The 19,347-nt window shown below is 34.5% G+C and overlaps 1 protein-coding gene and 1 non-coding gene across 2 annotated transcripts; both read right to left on the bottom strand.

Annotated features, from left to right (window-relative positions):
• Nucleotides 1–9,863: 9,863 nt before the first annotated feature.
• TRNAK-UUU (transfer RNA lysine (anticodon UUU)) lies at nt 9,864–9,935 on the bottom strand. The gene has a single exon. It is a non-coding gene; the product is annotated as a tRNA-Lys (tRNA).
• Nucleotides 9,936–15,061: 5,126 nt separating this feature from the next.
• Nucleotides 15,062–16,320, bottom strand: LOC131613065 (probable F-box protein At2g36090). The gene has a single exon (XM_058884781.1). The coding sequence runs from the start codon at nt 16,284–16,286 to the stop codon at nt 15,279–15,281; it is 1,008 nt and encodes a 335-aa protein (XP_058740764.1). The 5' UTR covers nt 16,287–16,320; the 3' UTR covers nt 15,062–15,278.
• Between the last annotated feature and the right edge of the window lie 3,027 nt (nt 16,321–19,347).

Below are 19,347 nucleotides of genomic sequence, written 5' to 3'. Positions count from 1 at the left end.
CCGAACTACATTAAGCTCTGACTTCCACTAGGGATATGTAGGCATGAGGTTCACAAGGAACCTCAGCGAGCTAATAAAATACCAAAAATAGTCAGTTTGTCTCTCTGTCTGTCTTTTAAAATCAATTCAATTCCTTCTCCTAACAAAAAGGAGAAACTTTCCCAATCATTAGCAATAAACACAATCACAATGACACAGAGAAGGTTCCTGTAGAGTACTACAGATATGTAGGGTGTTTAAACACTTCCCTATGTATAACCGACCTCCCGGACTCCAGAATTTCTAGCCTAGGTGTAAATCCCCACACTTAGCAAACTCCTAGGGTTTAGTTGAGATCTTTTTTTCCCTTTCCTACTCGTAGGACAAATAAGAAAGTTCGTGTGATATCGTAGGAAGAACTGAAACAAAATTCATCCCGCCACGGGCGCATTCTCCTTCCAAATTTCGCGTGAAGGGTCTAGCGTGCCGTCCTCCCAAGTGAAACGGGGAGGTAAAAAAAAACGACCACCACAGGGAGACTTAATTAAAATGAAATGTAATGTTTGTTTGAATGTGGTGAGATAGGACAAAGATCTCTCTATAGAGATAAGCTATATCCATCTACTGTATAAAAGATTTGATTTTATTTAGCTGGCTTGTATGAGGCCCAAGCTTGAGGCTTTTGATTGATTTATTATTTTATTGACTCTGGGAGATAATTTTACTGGGGATTGACTTAAAATAAGAAGTTTTTGTGTTCTGTACAAAGCTCAGAATTGAGGCTGACTCTAGCTGGAGAGCATTTATTTGATGGATTTTATTTGGTGTTCTGTACAAAGCCCAGAATTATGGCTGACTCTTCACTAGAGAAGTCATTATTTCATGCCCTGTATGAGGCCCAAGGTTGAGGCTGACTCTTTGGGGAGTTTTACTCTGCTGGAGGATTTATCTATTAAAAGACTGAATTTTTGGAGGCTAACCCTTTCCAGGGATTTTGAATGATAGCAGAAATATTATCTAATTGAAACTTCTTGTTTAAAGCCCAAGATTAAGGCTGACACTGACTGAGGATAGATAACTATGGATCCTAGACTCTGCTAAGGAAATTAATGAAGATAAGAGTGATAGAGACTGTCCATGTCTCTCATTCCAAAAGGTGTACTCAATATGAGATTGAGACAATCTTAGCTTGTTTAAAGTCTGGTTTAAAGAATGTAAGAAACTCACCAGGATAGGCTAAAAGGTAACTAAAGACCTGTTCCTATGTTTATAAGAAACCTGATGGGTCCTTGTATACAAGCTCAGGAGGAAGCTGGAAATGCTTTTAAGAAGCCTGTGGGTCCTTGTACAATGCCCAAGAGGAGGCTATTCGAGGGTCATCGAGGGTCCTTGTTATAACACAAGAGAAAGCTATGTGGTTTTGAACTTATTTTGGCTCTAAGCAAATGGGTAAGAGGTTTCACCGGGAATAATTCCTCTTGGGTGGATGTATCCTATTTTTGGGTTCTAAGGCTTTTTTAAGATGTTTCACCGGGAATAATTCATCTTGAGGGTTTGAACTAAAGATCTCTAATTAGGAAAGAGCCTTCACCGGGAAGACATTCTCAATCCTAGGCCATAGTCCTATAATATATATATATATATATATATATATATATATATATATATATATATATATATATATATATATATATATAGTTTAATTGTCCTAAGGTTTACACTCAGACGTAGTTCTAAACAATATATAAACATTTCTATACTTGACAGTAATTTAAATAAAGACTGTAAATTGAAAGCTATAAAGCCTAACCTGGATGGAGTGGAGGCCTTTGAAGGAGTATGTACAAAGCCTTACCAGCAATTTTATTGATAACAGTTGAATATTTATAATAAACAGTTAAAGGTTTTTGAAAACAGAAGAAGTGAAGATGGACATAGGTCACATAGGTATCTGAAGAGTTTCATCGGGAATAATGCCCTTCAAATACCAGAAGAATGTTTTGAAAACAGAAAGAAGATTTTGTAAATACTGTTTTTGAAAACAAACTAATAAAAGAAGAAGGTGTTGGGACTTACACTCTATTAGAGGCCCATTGGAATATTTATTGTCTTTGAGAAACAGTTGGAGAGATACAAGGTTTTGTTGTATGAAAACCTGGATCGTCTGTTTGATCGGAGACGGAAAACGATTGAAATTCTTTGACAACAGTCAACTTAATTAGGGTAATGACAAAGCTTATACCCTACTAAGACCTAAATGAATAGGATTTTAACTCAAAAAATATTTACAAGAGGTTAGGTTTTGAAAATCAAGTGATGATTATATTTTTTTAAAGTATTAAAACATACTTAAAATATGTGATTTTAAACCTAATTAAAACATATTAAAATAATATATTTTTTATGATTTTTTGGTATATTCTCAAAATAGATATATTAAATGAGAAGTGTGTGAAAAATCAAGAGAAAATGATTTAAATTGATGGGTGATTTAATTATGTGAAGTTGTAAAATAAAATGAAAGAAAATAGTGTTTAAAAAAAGGGGTTTGGTCTTGCCAAGGGTTGAACCCACGCCCTATAGGTTACCAAACAAAACAAATACCAACTGGGCCACGCGCGTGGCCTGTTTAGGAAAGGAGCCCATGTGATTATATGTGAAAGCAAAGCATTAAAATGATTTGAAAAAAAAATGAGCAAAAGGTCTGAGAGGGGGATCGAACCCCAGACCTAAGGCAAGGCAAGGCTTTTGGACGCGCGCTGTAACCAAAGGGACACTACGATGAATTCGTAGGTTAAACACAAACCATTCAAAGTATAATAAACTAAAACCTGGGAAATTTGAAAAATGGCGCCACCATCTTCATCTTCAACCTCAAGCTCCAAACATTTGAATTTGCTATCTCCTTCGTTTCTCAACCAAACTCAAAGATGTAAACATGGATTTTGCTCGTTTTTGAACAAGGATTATGATGGTATCCTTTGATTTCATTTATTTTCAGTGTAATTCAAAATCCGCACGCATGAACACTAAGAACCCTAAAACTGTAAATTAACATGAAATAATCTATATGCATGATATGATGCAATTGATTGAGGGTTAATGATCCTTAAAGGTGCATAAACCAACTGGTAACTTCATTTTTAATTTATCATGCGTGAATTATAGAGTTTGAAGTTCATGAAACTTACCTCAGAAATGGAGGTTGAGCTCTGATCAAAGTGTGCTACTGAGTTGTTGTAACGATCCCAAAAGCTTCAGTGATCCCCCAGGAAGGTGTTGAGATGCTTGGCTTGGATTGAAATTGCCCAAAACTCCTTGCTCGACCCCAACTGATATGGCTCCAAGTGAGAGGTGAAGATGATGATTCTCCACGTACAAAAGTGTTCCAGAGGTTTGGATCACCTCTAAATACCTTCGGCTTCCTTGATGTGTTTGAATACTTACTTTCAAAGGAAGAGCTTTGGTTTGAAGAATCCGAGTCTTCTTGCCAAAGAACCTTTGAAAAACCTAAGTATGAGAAGAGAAGAGAGAAATCAAGATTTTTGTTGCTTTGGTGTGTCTAATTACTGAGGTATGCTCTCTTATTTATAGGCAAAGAGTTCAGTGTGCTTGCAGAGAGTGAGCTTTGCTTAATGAGGTTAACTTGGTTTCTTGGTTATGAAGAAATGTGAGAAAGATCCATATGCAATGATGAGTTCTTTGATACCACTCCCTAGCCATCGGTTTTGCTTGATCTTATGGGACAAATTTGATGCAGAAATGAGCTCTAATTGGTTGGGAAAAGATTCCTTTGATGAATCACCACTTGGCCCTAAATTCTCAAAATGCAATCATTACATAATCACATGTTTTGGTTTTGGAATATTCCCTTCAAATATTTGTGCAATGATGCAAACGATTCTCTCCTATCCTTGCAATGTTTCTGAAGTTTAGAGGCATCATTTAGTGTAAGCACTAGCATAAAATTGCAAATTTCACACTTAGGCATGACCTATAATTTCACTTCAAATGCCTAACTTTGATCAATCATATCTCTTAGCTCAAAATGAATTTGGAGAAGGTTGAGCACAATTTGGAAAGCCCTTAACATGTACTTCAATTCATTAGTTTGGAGTTTCTTCAAAATCAATTGGGAAATTTGTGAAAAATGAGCTTGAAGTTTGAAGAAAACTAGGGTTTTTTACTTGTTTTTATGAAGGCAGCAACTTTGGAGCTCCATATCTCTTCAATGGTTGATTTTTAGCCAAAAAATCATATGTGACAAAGTTTTTCATTGGATCAAAATCTACAACTTTGATGTTGGAAGTTTTTTTCAGTTTGTACTTGAAATTTTGAGATATTCCCTTCCAAAGTTTTGAAAAAAAGACTCTTAAACACTTGGAAAAATTTCTAAGTATGAAAAGTCAATCTTTGACTTTTTGATTCTTGACTTATTTTCTTGATTTTCTTTGGTCAAATGACTTCATTAATCATATATTGATGATATTGATCCTTAAAAGTCATGTTTTGACTCAAAACCCTAAAAGTCAAAGGTGGTCCTGTATAGTTGACTTTTTCAGATGAAGTGAAATCTTGGACTTTTGTGATGAATCAAACTCTCCTCCTCAAATAAATGATGTGAATGAATGATATTGAGGTAAAAGAAATTCTTGAGTCATGCTTTGAGTTTTGGATCCATGTCCTGATTAAAAGTCAACTATCTTGGTGAATTAGGTCAAAAACCCTAATTGTCGACCAAATGAAATTGATGACTGTAGATCTTGAATTGAAGTGTAATGCCTTATGGATATTGTCATATGGATTATTTGAAGATGAATGAACCATTTGATAGGTGTCCTGGAGCTTTTTAGGGTTTCCCAAATGTGGTCCCTGATTTCAGTCCTTGATGGGTTGAAAACCTTAGCTGAGCAAACCTGAGTTCTGATAACTGTTGTCTAATCAACATAGGTGAATGAATGAATCATTTGAATCCTATGATTGTATTAGAGGCTATTATCATATTGATTTATTCTTTGCCTAAACTCTTTTGTCCTTGAGTACCCTCGACTGGGTATCAGACAAGCAAGTGACTGTTCTGAGTACCTGTTCCTGAATTTGATGAGGTGCGTGGAGTTATGATATCTCAGGGGGGGTAAAATTAGGGTATGACACAGAGTAGATAGATATAAGAAATATTTTGAATGTGAATTCTGGAGTGAGGTGCAAATGAACGGAAGAAGCATATTTATAGGCAAGGGATCCAACTGAATGGAGCAACAAACATGGGAGAAAATCGTGGGAGAGTGGAACTGGCTTAGTCAAACTAGTCCTTTTTCTCTTGGTCAGCAAGTCACGAAGACTCTTGGAGGACAAGCAAACCTAGTCAAATTTTAGGTTAAGACTTGGTCTTTGAGGACACGTCACCATTTCGTAATTAATTAATATTAAATATTGATTAATTTCCTACTATTAAATAATAGTATTTAATTTTTTACCGAATTGATTAATTAATGACAATTAACTTCCACTAATTCGGGTTCCAAAAAAATTAATTCATTTAGACCGGACTGGACCGAACCGAGCCGGCCGGACAGACGATGGCGGCGGCACGTGCGCCTGTGTGTCTTAATGACATATTGGCGTGTCCTCAATCCTTTACAAAATTTTAGGTGCCTTTGGGCCCAACAACAATTGTCCAAGTTGAAATATATATATATATATATATATATATATATATATATATATATATATATATATATATATATATATATATATATATATATATATATATATACACTACTAATATTTGTGTTCCCTCCAATGTGGGACTAAAATGAATATTTTCAAATTCATCTCCATATTAGTTCTTACTTGTGCTCATTTAATAACAATAATCTCCCACTTAGAATTTAAAAGGTGATTTTTAGAAGTACGTCAAACGTTTCTAAGATTGTGCATAAGCAAAGGTGTCTATGACTTGAACCTTTGCGTAGCAAGTAGGATTCTGATTTAACAAGAGTGACACTATTGTCCTGAACTCTATCTCAGACATCAGACCCATACACAACCTTTTCATTAAGGTGTATTCTTAATAGCTCGTGCTTTTAATGGCCCTGCACGTGTATCCCGGTTTAGTAAAGGCTCTAGGAATTTTGCCTCAAAATTCCATAGGAACCGGCCTCAGTTCCACAATCACATATGTGAGTCTATCAAGAGTACTCCTGTAGCCTAGGTACTCCCTCATACAGAGTATGGATCTCATTAAGAGTTTCTATTATCTCATCCTCTTATTACTTCAGGATTCATGCTTCTCTTATTTACTCTAGCATGATTGCCTCATATTACTCACAACTTGTTATTAGCCATTGAACCTATTTCTTGGGATCTCCAGTCATTTAGGTCGGGTTACCATCATGAGCAAGTCATATTCCTATAGGCATTAGTTCCATCTTATATGATGTATTATAAACTTTCTCTCTAGATAATCCTTTTGTCAAAGGATCTGCAAAATTTTCATTAGTGCGTACATGATCCACTCTTACAGTTCCTTTGGAGATACAGTCTCTAAAAGTGCTGTGTTTTCTTATAATTTGACTTCTTTTACCATTATAATAACGGTTCTCGATTTTTGTAATAGTCGCGGTACTATCCCAGTGGACCAACACAACTGCCATAGGTTTTTCCCATAAGGGAATCTCAGCTAGCAAGCATCTTAACCAACTTGCTTCTTCACTAGCATTTGCTAATGCTAACATTTCAGACTCCATCGTGGACTGAGCCAGGATAGTCTGTTTCTTTGATTTTCAAGATACAACTCCTCCAGCTATGTTGAATACATAGCCGCTAGTAGCTTTGGAATCATCTAACAAGGTATTCCAATCTGCATCACTGTATCCTCCACGTACAACAGGAAATCTCTGATAATGTAAACCGAGGTTCATTGTCTTTTTAAGGTACCGCATGACTCGCTCAATAGCTTGCCAATGCTCATTACTCGATCTACTTGTAAATCTGCACAACAATCCTACGAAATATGCAATGTTTGGTCTAGTACAATCAGTGGCATACCTAAGACTGCCAATGATGCTTGCATATTCTGTCTGTCTAACACATTCACCAGTGTTCTTAAACAGTTTATGCTCGGATTGTATGGTGTGCCTGTTGGTTTACAATCAAAGTAATCATATTTCTTCAAGATCTTTTCCACATAATGTGATTGATCCAAAGAAATTCCTTGTTCGGATCTTGTGATCTTCATACCAAGAATCACACTCGCTTCTCCGAGGTCTTTCATATCAAAGTTGTTGCACAACAATGATTTCATAACATTAATGACCTGAATGTTTGATCAAAATATGAGTAGATCGTCTACATATAGACAAATGATAGTGCAGATGTGATTCTCAGATTTATAATAAACGCATTTGTCACTTTCATTCTTATTATCCCATTCAATATCATTCACTTTTTATAGTTGAGTGCCTCTATTAAACAATGATGATATTATTATCTACAATATCAATACTACCAACCAATTAACAAATTGCATGGCAATGCTGGATTAGTCTAATACTCAATGCATAAACTCCTAAGATTTTTGATGATATAAACCCCACCGAATTTTTAGAAACAATTTTTAATTGATTTTTTTTAACTTTTCTTCATTATATTGGCTGATTTGATACTTTCTTTACATGATAATTGTGTGCTGCCAACTATAATTGCAAGAAACCCGTCTACATAAAACTCCTAGCAATGTGCATGATTAATTGCAAGACATTAGAGAGGGAAATAATGAAGAACAAGAAACCTCCAATAATAACAACTGAATGTCATAGAACTTCCTACAACAGTTTTGATTTTGCACTTGTTACCGTTGCTGAATCGTGTGCTGAAGCGATTGAATTGTTGTTGCAGGTGTTGCTTAAAGATTGAGAGCTTCTTGTGATGAAGGCTTGAACAAATCTTGTAAGTTACTCTTGCTTTCCCTTCCGCTTGCTTTGTTGAAGAACACCTATGAGTTGTTGTTACTAACAATTTTTGAAATTGTTGATTGTAACAACTTTTGAATTTTGTTGTTGTAGGCTCCTTTGATGAAGAGGATGTTGCAACATCTCTTGGACTTGTGGGAAATTTGAAGATGAACTTCAAGTGCGCTAAAGGACTTAAATAGTTGGATATTTGTTGTTTTGTTATTGTGTAGTATTGCACCGTGTGTAAACTTTTTTATAATTTTGTACACTTGTGTATCCTAGATTAATACGTTTGTAAATTTTGAAGAATATATATATATATATATATATATATATATATATATATATATATATATATATATATATATATATATATATATATATATATATATATATATATATATATCTTAGCTATTTTGTGCATTGAAATTATATCCTTCACAGTTAAAAAAAATATGAAAATAGTGACCTAAATGTGGTTTGTATGCGGTGGGAAAAATATGCAAAATACCGACCTAATAAAAAAAACAACTATTTTACGCTCAAAAGCAGAAAACATATTACATAGGGAAAAATGGAAAACCGATGTAAAAATTTATCTATTACATCGGGTAAAGTGGAAAACCGATGTAAAAACTATCTATTACATCGGGTGGACATGACAACCGATGTAAAATATGACGTATATATTTTTTTATAAAAAAATTGCATTATTTTTCACATCAGACATCTGAATTCAACCGATGTGATATGTTAATTTTTCACATCGGACCTTGGTCCGATGTAAAATGTCTCTGACTTATTACATCGCCTGACTTTACATCGGACCCATACCCGATGTGAAAAGTACTTTTCGTCCGATGTAAAAAGTACTTTCTGCACTAGTGAAGTCTGGCATTGTGTGAGTTATGTTTAATTTAATTGTATATTATATCATACACAAACAAAGTACAGTAAAATTTAAAACTGTTAAATATTATTTTTGAATTCTTTTATATAATAAGAAACTTGATATCTAAGTTTTTTTTAAATGTACGTTCACATTGGTTTTTAATTATGATTTTTTTTAAATAACGAGAAGAGTATAGACGAATTAATTTTACTACCAATTAAATATAAAATAGAGTTTAGATGTATTCAGTATCCCAACAGTGTAAACTAATATTATATATAAACGAATTAAAATTTTATATTTGTCATGTCATATTAGTATTTTAAAAATAAAAGTGTGATTTGGCGGAATACACATCCTTCATTGGTTGACAGCATAAAAATATTTTATACTACCGGTGCATATTTTTTTTCTTAATAAAATTGATTATAATAATAATTTAATAATTTTACATTTTTTTTTATCACCAATAATTTTACATCTTAAAAAATCTAAATATATATTATATTAAAAATATTTTATTTTAAATTTTGACTCAGACTTCAATGTATTGGGCCTATCTAGCTTGGCCAATCCAAAACACTTTTGATTTTTACATATTTTTCATTCATAATGATGATAAGAGAGAAGAATTAAATATAAAAATTTGTTATTCTAACATAATTTTTATTTTATTTTATTAATTTGATACTTTTTTTGAGTGCTGCTTGCAAACACCCACGTTTAATTATTTTTTTCCACAAACTCTTAAAATGTTTATTTTACTTTAATAATAACTTTTTAACAGTAAAATAATGCATCAAATAAAATATGCTGAATATTATTTTTGACAAAAGTATCTAACACAAAAACTGTAACAAGCATTTCACTATGAAAAGATATTTAAAGGCATTTCATTAATAATGAAATCAAATAGTTCTATTATGTATTAAAGCAATCAAAGAAGCACTTTTTAAAAACAAACGATTAAAGCAATCAAAGAAGCACTTTTTAAAAACAAACGATGAACTAACGGTAAAAACGTATGGAACAAACAACGCCGACTGTGGGGATCGAACCCACGACCACGTGGTTAAAAGCCACGCGCTCTACCACTGAGCTAAGTCGGCTTGTTCGATTTATGCACTAAGAAATATAAATTTGTTTAATATTATTTGTGTCTTCTAATTAATTGTTCAAGAGTTTTCTCCGTGATATAGTCTTTGTCGTTACCGAACCACACAACAAACAACCATTATAATATTCAACATTTCAGTGGAAGGTCAAATGTCACTCAAATACTTATAATTAGGACTAGCAACAATACATTCCAAAACAAAATGACAAATTAGCATTATTTTACTACATAATAAGATAATGTAATCAAATAGAAGCTAAAGTTGTTATTTCCGTTCAACAAAATCTAGCGTTTCATTCATGTCATCTTGAATAAAGTTTTGTATATACATTATCTTAAGATTATACAACAACTTAAAATATGCTAAAATTCGACTAGCTAATCCTTTAAATTATTTTTTTCTCAAACCAAATTTATTTGTATTATTATAATTATCAAACAAATTCATGATTCAATTGGGAGGGGATGTAAATCGCTAAAAAAACATAAAAGATCTAAAACATGAGTAATATAATTCATCAATTTTTATTTCTCTCGTTTCTGGGTCATGCGTCTATCTTCCCGCTTTCGTAGACAGTTTCTTTCTTCAATTTCAAAATTTTCTCCTCTTGCTTTTCAATCTTCAAATTCTTTTCATCAACAAATTCATCACCTAACCGTTTAAAAAAATTACAACCCTTTCGATGTGATTTCTGTAATTTCTACAACCACATTACTATTTGCCATAATTCACACTGTCCATATGATTCATAGTACGAAGCACACATTCCTCTTGACAAAAACATTCATTCCTCTTGTTTCTACTAATTACATTTCCAATTGTCCCAAAGATTTGGTTGTTTGACATTGAATCACAATTTGAATTCTTTGACATTGGAAAGAACAATTGATGAAGAAGAATATTGAAAAAGATGATGTACAGACCCTAGAAAATGCAGCAACATAAGAAAGATGAATTTAACGCAACAAAAGAAGGAGCAAGAAACTTGAAGAACATGATGAACAACCCCTAAAAAAAGTAAAAGAAGGAAGATGAACACATGACCCAGAAACGAGAGAAGTAGAAACCCCTCTTTATAATAAATACGCTGACTAAATTTTTTACCAATGGCATCACTGTCATGCCACGTTTGCATTAGTTAACGTTTTTTCACAAAATTTAACGAAAATTATTAATTAGAGTAACATAAATATTTTAAAGGACTAACATGTAACATTTTTTAGTTAAAAAATTAAAATGAAATATTAAATTAAGTTAAGGGACTTCGTCACTAGTTATGCCTACTCCCTCCGTTCCTTTTTAATTGTCACATTTTGACTTTTTACACATACCAATAAAATTAGTAGTGGTTGTTACTTTTTAAGCTATAACTTTTCTTTTGTCTATAATACTCTTAACTTTTAATCATTTCAATATACTTTTTTCTCTGTCATAATAATTAGTTAGGAGAAATTTTGACAAAACTATAATGATTACTATATTGAAATTTGAAAGTGACAATTAAATTGAAACAATTTTTTTTCACAAAAATGACACTTATAAAGGAATGGATGGAGTATATTATAAATATCATTCATCACTTTTTTGCAATGTACCTCAAAAATGAAATATTTAATACATGTTACCAAGATCCATTAAAACACATTATAAAGATATTATAGTTGCAAATATGGTTAATGAGACTAAAATTATATCTTGAAAATGACTCTGGTTCAAATCAAGTAGGATTTAAGATGGTATTGCTCAATGGTTCACACATCTTAGGGTGTGCCTCGATATTTCAGATGATTAATGATGTGCCAAGGAGGGTGGTGAAAATCGTGACATCAACAAAATTTTAAATGGAGGTGTGTGTCGATTACTAGTGTGGCATGGGTAGTTCTGTTTTGACAACAAGATCTTTTCGAATGACTTTGTTTGGCAATAGATATTAAGCAAATTTAATGAGCTTATGAGTATTATTTAGTTATGTTATTGACATTTGATTTAATTTAGATTATGTATAATAACGCCCTCAAATACCTTCCTAACAAAATAGACAGGTCAAACAACTTTGTCTATTTTTTGGACGAGCACATAACTCGTCGCGTGGTCAATAACAAACAAAAAGAGGTAGAGGGGTGAGCCTGTTATTAGGCACGTTAAAATGAGCAGCAACACCAAGAAGGAATTCAAGTTTGCGAACACCTCATTACATTCGCTCGTCCACTTGAACTTCTCCTTTTTATTCAAAGTGACAAAGAAATAGAAAATCTTGTCACGTGCACAAGAAAGGAAACGAACTAGGGCGGTTAAGCACCCTATTAGTATTTGAACTTATTTAACATTGGAAGGACTTCACTATACCTCTCTTAGTTAACATAAACCCTAGAAACTTACCCATATGCACACTGATGGAGAATTGAGCAGGATTTAAGCGCATGTTGTGGTTCTTGACTGATTCCAAGATGTCTTCTACGTCTACAATGTGGCTCCTCCTATGTGATGTCTTTACAATCATATTATAGATATAGACTTCCAGGTTGTGCCCTATCTTCTTTGAGAATACAACATACATGACTCATTGATATGTGACGTCTACATTCTTTAGCCTAAAGGGCATGACATTGTAATAGTAGTTATCGTGATTAGACATGAATGTTGTCTTGGGTGCATCTAACAAGTTCATCTTGATCTAATTATAGCTATAATAGGCATCCATTAAACCTAGTGTTTTGTAGCCATGAGATCTATCAATCAGACGATCTATATTGGGTAGGAGATATAGATTTTAAAGGCGTGCGATGTTAAGGTCTATGAAGTCAAAATAAATTCGCCATTTGTTAAATAACTTGTGTACCAAGACTGCGTTGGCAGACTAAGATGGTTACTTAACCTTAGTTATAAAGATGACGCTTTTTAGCTTCTACTCTTCTTTATCAATTGATGCTCTCTTCTCCTCGCCCACTTCGTGTTTCCTCAGAGATACGAACTTCATTGTGGAATCAATGTCAAGGAAATGGAGGAACACACTTGTATTTATCCTTAACATGTCAGAGGGATCACAAGGAAACAACTTTATGTTTCTCCTCAATAGGGAGACCAACACCTCCTCATCAAAATTAGATAGGGGTGCCTAGCTTGATAAGTTGATGGTCCAAAGGGATGAAACTTTTAGGACTTCCATGAGGGTAAGTTTTTCATTGTCAATGAGACGCTTCTCAACTTTTGCACTTCTTCATCAATTGATGATCTCTTCTCCTCGCCCACTTCTACACAAACCTCAATTATAAAGTCAAAGTTTCCAAACTATTTTGATAACACTCTAGGGCGACTTTTTGCTCCTCTATGACCACTCCAACTCGCCCATAGCAGATACTTCAGGCTTAGATGAAGGGTGGACAAGACCGTGCCCAATAAGTTGAGCGTGGGTCACCCTACGATGACATTGTACAGGGACAAGACGTCTATATATGACCATGCTTTAATATAATGAAAAAGAAATTGTGTATATATATATATATGGAGCATAACAAGTGAGAGCATTTTATAATGAAAGATGAGAGAAACAAATATCAACCATTAGATTCATCAAGAGAAAAAATTAATAACAACATTAATGTATTAATATTTACATATTTTTATATAGGAGAAATGACCTGTTGTTATTATTGCTAATGTTCAGTATGATAAATTTTTATTAGGTGCATGTATGCACATCTATTGAACTTTTTTATATTTTAAATATGTTTTATATTTTATTTTATTATAATTAAGGTGAACACTCTGGTATCCTTAAATTTTGTTGGGTAGGAGTACCCTCATCCAATCAAATAAATTTATTCATTGCCATATCACCTTTTTAAATTATTTTATTTTAAAATAAATTAAAATTTAAAATTAATTTGCACTAAAGGTACCGGTACCCATCTACTTATCATGGGTACCTAATAATTTACGTATAATTAATTAATTTTTTTAGATTTTTTATAAGTTAACGAGACTTTGATGTAAATTTTTTTAAAATTTTCTCTCAAAGAGAACAATTTTTTTGTTTTGATTATAATAAAAAATAAAGTTTTATGTATGCTTTATAAATGTGCTTTTGTAAAGGAATGAGAGAATTCAAGAGTTCAAAATTTGTAGTAATATTATCTAATTAGTGAAGATTCTAATTAACTAATTATTAATAATTTTATCTTATTAGTGAATTTTCAATTTATTTATTTATTAATAAAAATTAGAATATCAAAATTATCAAGTGACTCATTAAATATAAATATGAATTATTAATTTAATGTCAAATTAACATCAATATCTTAATATTTTAAACTCAAAACTCCCCCAAACATAATGTTAAAATGTGGCTAGACAAAACAACAAAACACATATACACAAATATCTCGCAGAATTTACCCGTTTAACGAAAAATTATGTTTTAATTGGATTTGAGTTTTCTTAGATTTCAAAAAATAGAAATAAGATGGATAGTTGAAATATTATAAATTGTCAATGACTAATGAATTAATATTTTAATTTTTACTTTATTATATTAATATATGAAATATTTAAAATATTAAAAAATGATTTATTTGTTAGAGTTCGAGATAGATTATTAATATGGAGAAATAAAACATATTATTAAAAAAAGTTTGACACAGAGATGAAGGCGAGAATGAAATATTCAAATTCGTTTGAGAAAATTTTAAATTTAATCATTCATAACCTATTTTTATATGAGATTCAGATTTAAACATGGAAAATGTAAAATTGTCATTCCTAAATGTGGTCTGCACATCAAATTACCCACACAAAAAAACTTCTACCATAAATTACTAAAGTCGTTTGGACTTGAATGTTCTACAAGTGCAATAGTGATGAAGTTATAGAGATCCAAACATCAATTGTTTACATCAAATAGTTTGAGGTTGGTGGTGTGGTGTGATCATGTTGGTGGGGGAAGAAACATAACAAAGATATATAATGGAATTGTAAAATCCAACCATTGATATAAATAATGTTTTCTATCATAGAAGTAGACAAATTTCCAAATTAAAAACTACCCTTAAATGGAGCACATCAATTTGTGATTATGAATGACAAAGACCGTTTCATTTGGAAACGTGAAAAACCAAATATGAGTAGTAAAAGTCATACTAAGATCATGGTAGAATTAAACACTTCTCTATCATAAGTGATTACTTACTACTTACACTTTCCATTCCTTCGATTTCAATTATTGTAAGATGTAACTAACATCAATATTTGTTTTGACACTGTAACTAACATCAAATTGTTCACTGTTTCTTATATGTCTGTATCTATAATGAAACTCCAAAAAGAAACATACTGAAATCAAGAGAGAAAGAGAGTGGAAAAAGCCGCAACAGACAAAGCAGCTACTGTAACACAAAGAATATCCAACCTTCTCTCTCTTCTCAATTTCCTATCTTTCCTTTCCATTTTCTTCTTCACAAATTCCACATACCTTTCCTTTCCTTCCTTTCCGTTCCTCAATCTTTTCCTTCCACCTTCCAACGCCCTTTGCAAAATCCCCAAACTATCCCTCCCATTCAACTGATTCCCATCCATATCCTCTACCTGAAAACACATTTCCCTCACCTGCATTTCCTTTCCAAACGTCACCAATAAACTACACACCGTCGCTTCCTTCGCCGACCCCTTCTCTCCGCCGTGTAACACCGTCGCAAATCTCACTTGCACGTCGCCCGTTAGCCAGTGACGGTTCACCGACACCGGCTTCCCACTCGACACGTTCACCGCACGCTTTCCCTTCGTATCAATCACTATCCAACTCAAACTCAATTCCTCTTCTAGTTTCTCACACGCTTCATCCTCTCTCGGATAATCCATACTCGTCTCAACCGTATCCTTAGGATCGAGAATATCAATCCGAAACGGCGAACACCGAAACCAACCAGATTCAGTTTCAGTCTCCACCACTCTCGATAAAACAATCTTTTTCCGGTAGAATAAGTCAACGGCGGAAAGAATTTCCGGCGTGCTATCAATATTCTTGCGGTGGCGGTTGGAGGCGAGAGCGGTTACCGTTGAGGAACAATCGGAGAAGAAAGAGCGAGAGCTGTTAAAGAAAGTGGAGATTATATTTCGGACACGTGGCGTATTGGTGGAAGGCCACGTGGAATTGCAAATTTTAATCCATAAATGCTCTTCTGATGAGAGGATATTAAGCTGGGAGCACGTGCTGGCTGCGGAAGCGAGAGAGGGACCGTCGAGGCACGTGAGGATGTGTGTTTGAATGATATCGGAAGGTACGGCGGAGATTGTGGCGGCGCCACCAGCATCGGTTGTTGTAGTATTTTTGTTGAGAGTGCAAACCATAGTGTTGTGATTAATTGTGTTGTGAGTGAATGTATATATACATCCATGGTGAAGCGGTGGGTACTGTACACAAATTGGTGTGTTAATTACGAGACTATCCTTTTAGAAGCGTTGACTTAGTTGTTAAATTCGGTTCACGGTGCCCCTTTGTCAGTGTTTATATTATTCGTTGATAGAAGAGCACGCACGGCTCGTTTGAAACATGGAGTATTTTAATAGTGATATTTATCACGTTACTATAGTATATGTTTTAACATGTTTCTTTTTTAATATTTTTGGTTAGTATAATATTGATTTTGTTAAAAAAAAAAAATTTAATTGGACAGAAAGAAAAAGTATGGGTTTTCGTCCCTTTAAAATAAACTCCATAATTTAACAATTAAAAAAAATCATAATTTTGGTTTTAAAATTTGGTCTTACTAATCCAAGTATTTTGATACGGAGTTTGCTCAAAAATTTGGTCTAAACTAATATTTCTTAAATTTTCTTCTCGAAGGATATGCTTTATTTCAAATTTTGAAAAAGATTTTAATAATCCGAGCACTATCTATAAATACTTCATTAGTTCTGAATCTTTGGTCTGAAACTCACCTTTCACTTATCCCACTATCAATTGTGAATCAGTCATGACTATTAAATGTCTTACCCTAATTTCTTTAGCCAACTTCATTTCTGCAATCAAAGCTTCATATTCCGCCTGATTATTACTAGTCGAGAAGTTGAACCTCAAGGAATGCTCTAGTATGAAGCATTCATGTCCTTCAAGCATAACTCCTGCTCCACTCCCTTTGAGGTTTGATGAACCGTCCACGAAAAGAATCCACGCAACTTCATCTGGAGTAGGACCACTTAGCTCCACCGGGAAATCGGCGAGTACCTGTGACTTGATGCTAGTTCTCGGGACGAAATCTATGGCATACTCAGAAAGCTCCACTGCCCATGTTACCATCCTCCCGGCCAAGTCAAGCTTCTTTAAGATCTGCCTTATTGGATAACTCGTCTTCACAATTATGGAGTGACCTTGGAAGTAATGCCTTAATTTTCGGGTTGTTACTACCAACACCAACACCAACCTTTCAATCTTTTGGTAACGCAACTCTGCCCCCTTCAAGACCTTGCTAACCGAGTAGACAAACTTCTCTCCTACCCCTTCTTCCTCTTAGACCGAAACATAACTCATGGCCTTGTCTGACACGGCTAAGTACAAGACTAAGGGTGCATTTGCTTTTGGGCGCACCAAGATAGGAGGCTTAGATAAAAATTGTTTCACCTTTTGAAAAGCTTATTCGCAAGTCGTGGTCCATTCAAACTCAGTCGACTTTTTAACTGCTGCGAAAAATGGACTGATTTGTCCCCGACACACGATAGGAACCGATATAAGGTGGCTAACCTGCCTGTTAATTGTTGAACTTCCTTCTTCAAAGTCGGATTGCGCATGTCAATGATCTTCTGACATTTATCTAGATTTGCTTCTATACCCCTGTTGGTGAGTATGAACCCCAGGAATTTCCCGGCCTGCACCTAAAAGGTACATTTTTCCAGGTTCAACCTCATGTTATACTTTCTAATGGACGCGTATGTTTCTTCCTGATCATCAATGTGTCGACGAGTATGAACAATTTTTACCACCATATCATCTACATACACCTCCAAATTTCTTCCAATTAGAGTAGAAAATACCTTATCCATCAGTCTTTGGTAAGTAGCCTCTGCGTTCTTGAGGCTGAATGGCATCGCCTCATAATAGTAATTGCTCTAATCAGCCATGAATGCAGTTTTAGGCGCGTCTGCAGGATTCATTTAGATCTGATTGTACCCCAAGTAAGCATCCATAAAACTGAAAAGCTTATACTCGGAAGCCCCATCAATAATTTGGTCTATTGGAGGCAGAGGGTACGCATCTTTGGGACACGCTTTGTTGAGATCCGTGAAATCGACACACGTGCGCCACTTATCGGATTTCTTTTTTATCATCACCATATTGGATAGCCAGGTAGGGTATTTGATCTCCTGGATAAACCCAACATCCAACAACTTCCAGACCTCTTCTCTAATCGCTTGTTTCTTTTCTTCTCCTCCTTTTCGCTTTCTCTGTGATACTAGCTTAATTTCTGGATTTAGCACCAAATGATGGCACATGAACTTCGAATCGATCTCGAGCATATCTGAAGGTTTCCAAGTAAACAGATCTCAATTGTTCTTCAGCATTCTGATGACTTCATCCTCCTCCTCGGGAGTAAGGTTGGTACCAATGTACGTGATCTCTGGGGGCAGCTACCTGATATGAACCGCTTTGATCTCATCATGTGGAGATAAGCTATCCTCCGAAGGGTCATCTCAGGGATCCATGTCGACCGGGTTGACTTTGTGTGCGCCTCCTTAACTGGTACCCTCACCTGCGGTAGGGTTTTCTTTCTCAACTTTAGACTATATTTGTAACACTTCCTTGCCAATCCTTGGTCCCCCTTTATTACTCCTACCTGGCCATCTGCCAACGAGTACTTCATCGTGAGGTATAGAATTGAAAGTGAAGCTTCTAAAGCATTATAGGATGGTCTTTCGATGATGACGTTGTAAGGGGACGCGACATTAACTATCAGGTATCTGACTCGAACCGTCTTTGCATTTGCTCCACTTCCAAAGGTAGTTAATATAAGTAAGTGACCTAATACCTGGACCCATTCTCCCGAGAATCCGAACAGAGTACCACTAAAGGGTAGCAACTCAGCTGTATCAAATTTCATTCCTTTGAAAGCATCCCAATAGAGTACCTTCGTGGAGCTTCCCAGGTTAACCAGAACTCTCTTCACGCTCCAGTCTCGGATCTGGATCTTTATCACCATCGGATCATTCTCATGGGCGAGGATCCCTTCAACATCTTTATTGGAGAAACTGATTGAATGATGATCCTTATTGAGAGGAGGGGACACCACCCCATATACGTGCATCACCCGCCCAGGCATATTATTTTTTTGCCGATCTTGTCTCTCCTCCACTGGCAAACCTGCCCGTAATAGTGCTAAGTACATGTCGGGTTGCTTTGGTTTCACGGACCTCTTTT

The sequence above is a fragment of the Vicia villosa genome, linkage group LG6 (genome assembly GCF_029867415.1).
Source record: "Vicia villosa cultivar HV-30 ecotype Madison, WI linkage group LG6, Vvil1.0, whole genome shotgun sequence".
Lineage (NCBI taxonomy): Eukaryota > Viridiplantae > Streptophyta > Magnoliopsida > Fabales > Fabaceae > Vicia > Vicia villosa.
Note: the sequence above shows the minus strand (reverse complement) of the source record. Positions and strands in the feature narration are given on the sequence as shown.

Bases quoted from the DNA above. Each gene is read 5' to 3' on its own strand.
- LOC131613065 (XM_058884781.1), bottom strand. From the start codon at position 16,286: ATGGTTTGCACTCTCAACAAAAATACTACAACAACCGATGCTGGTGGC.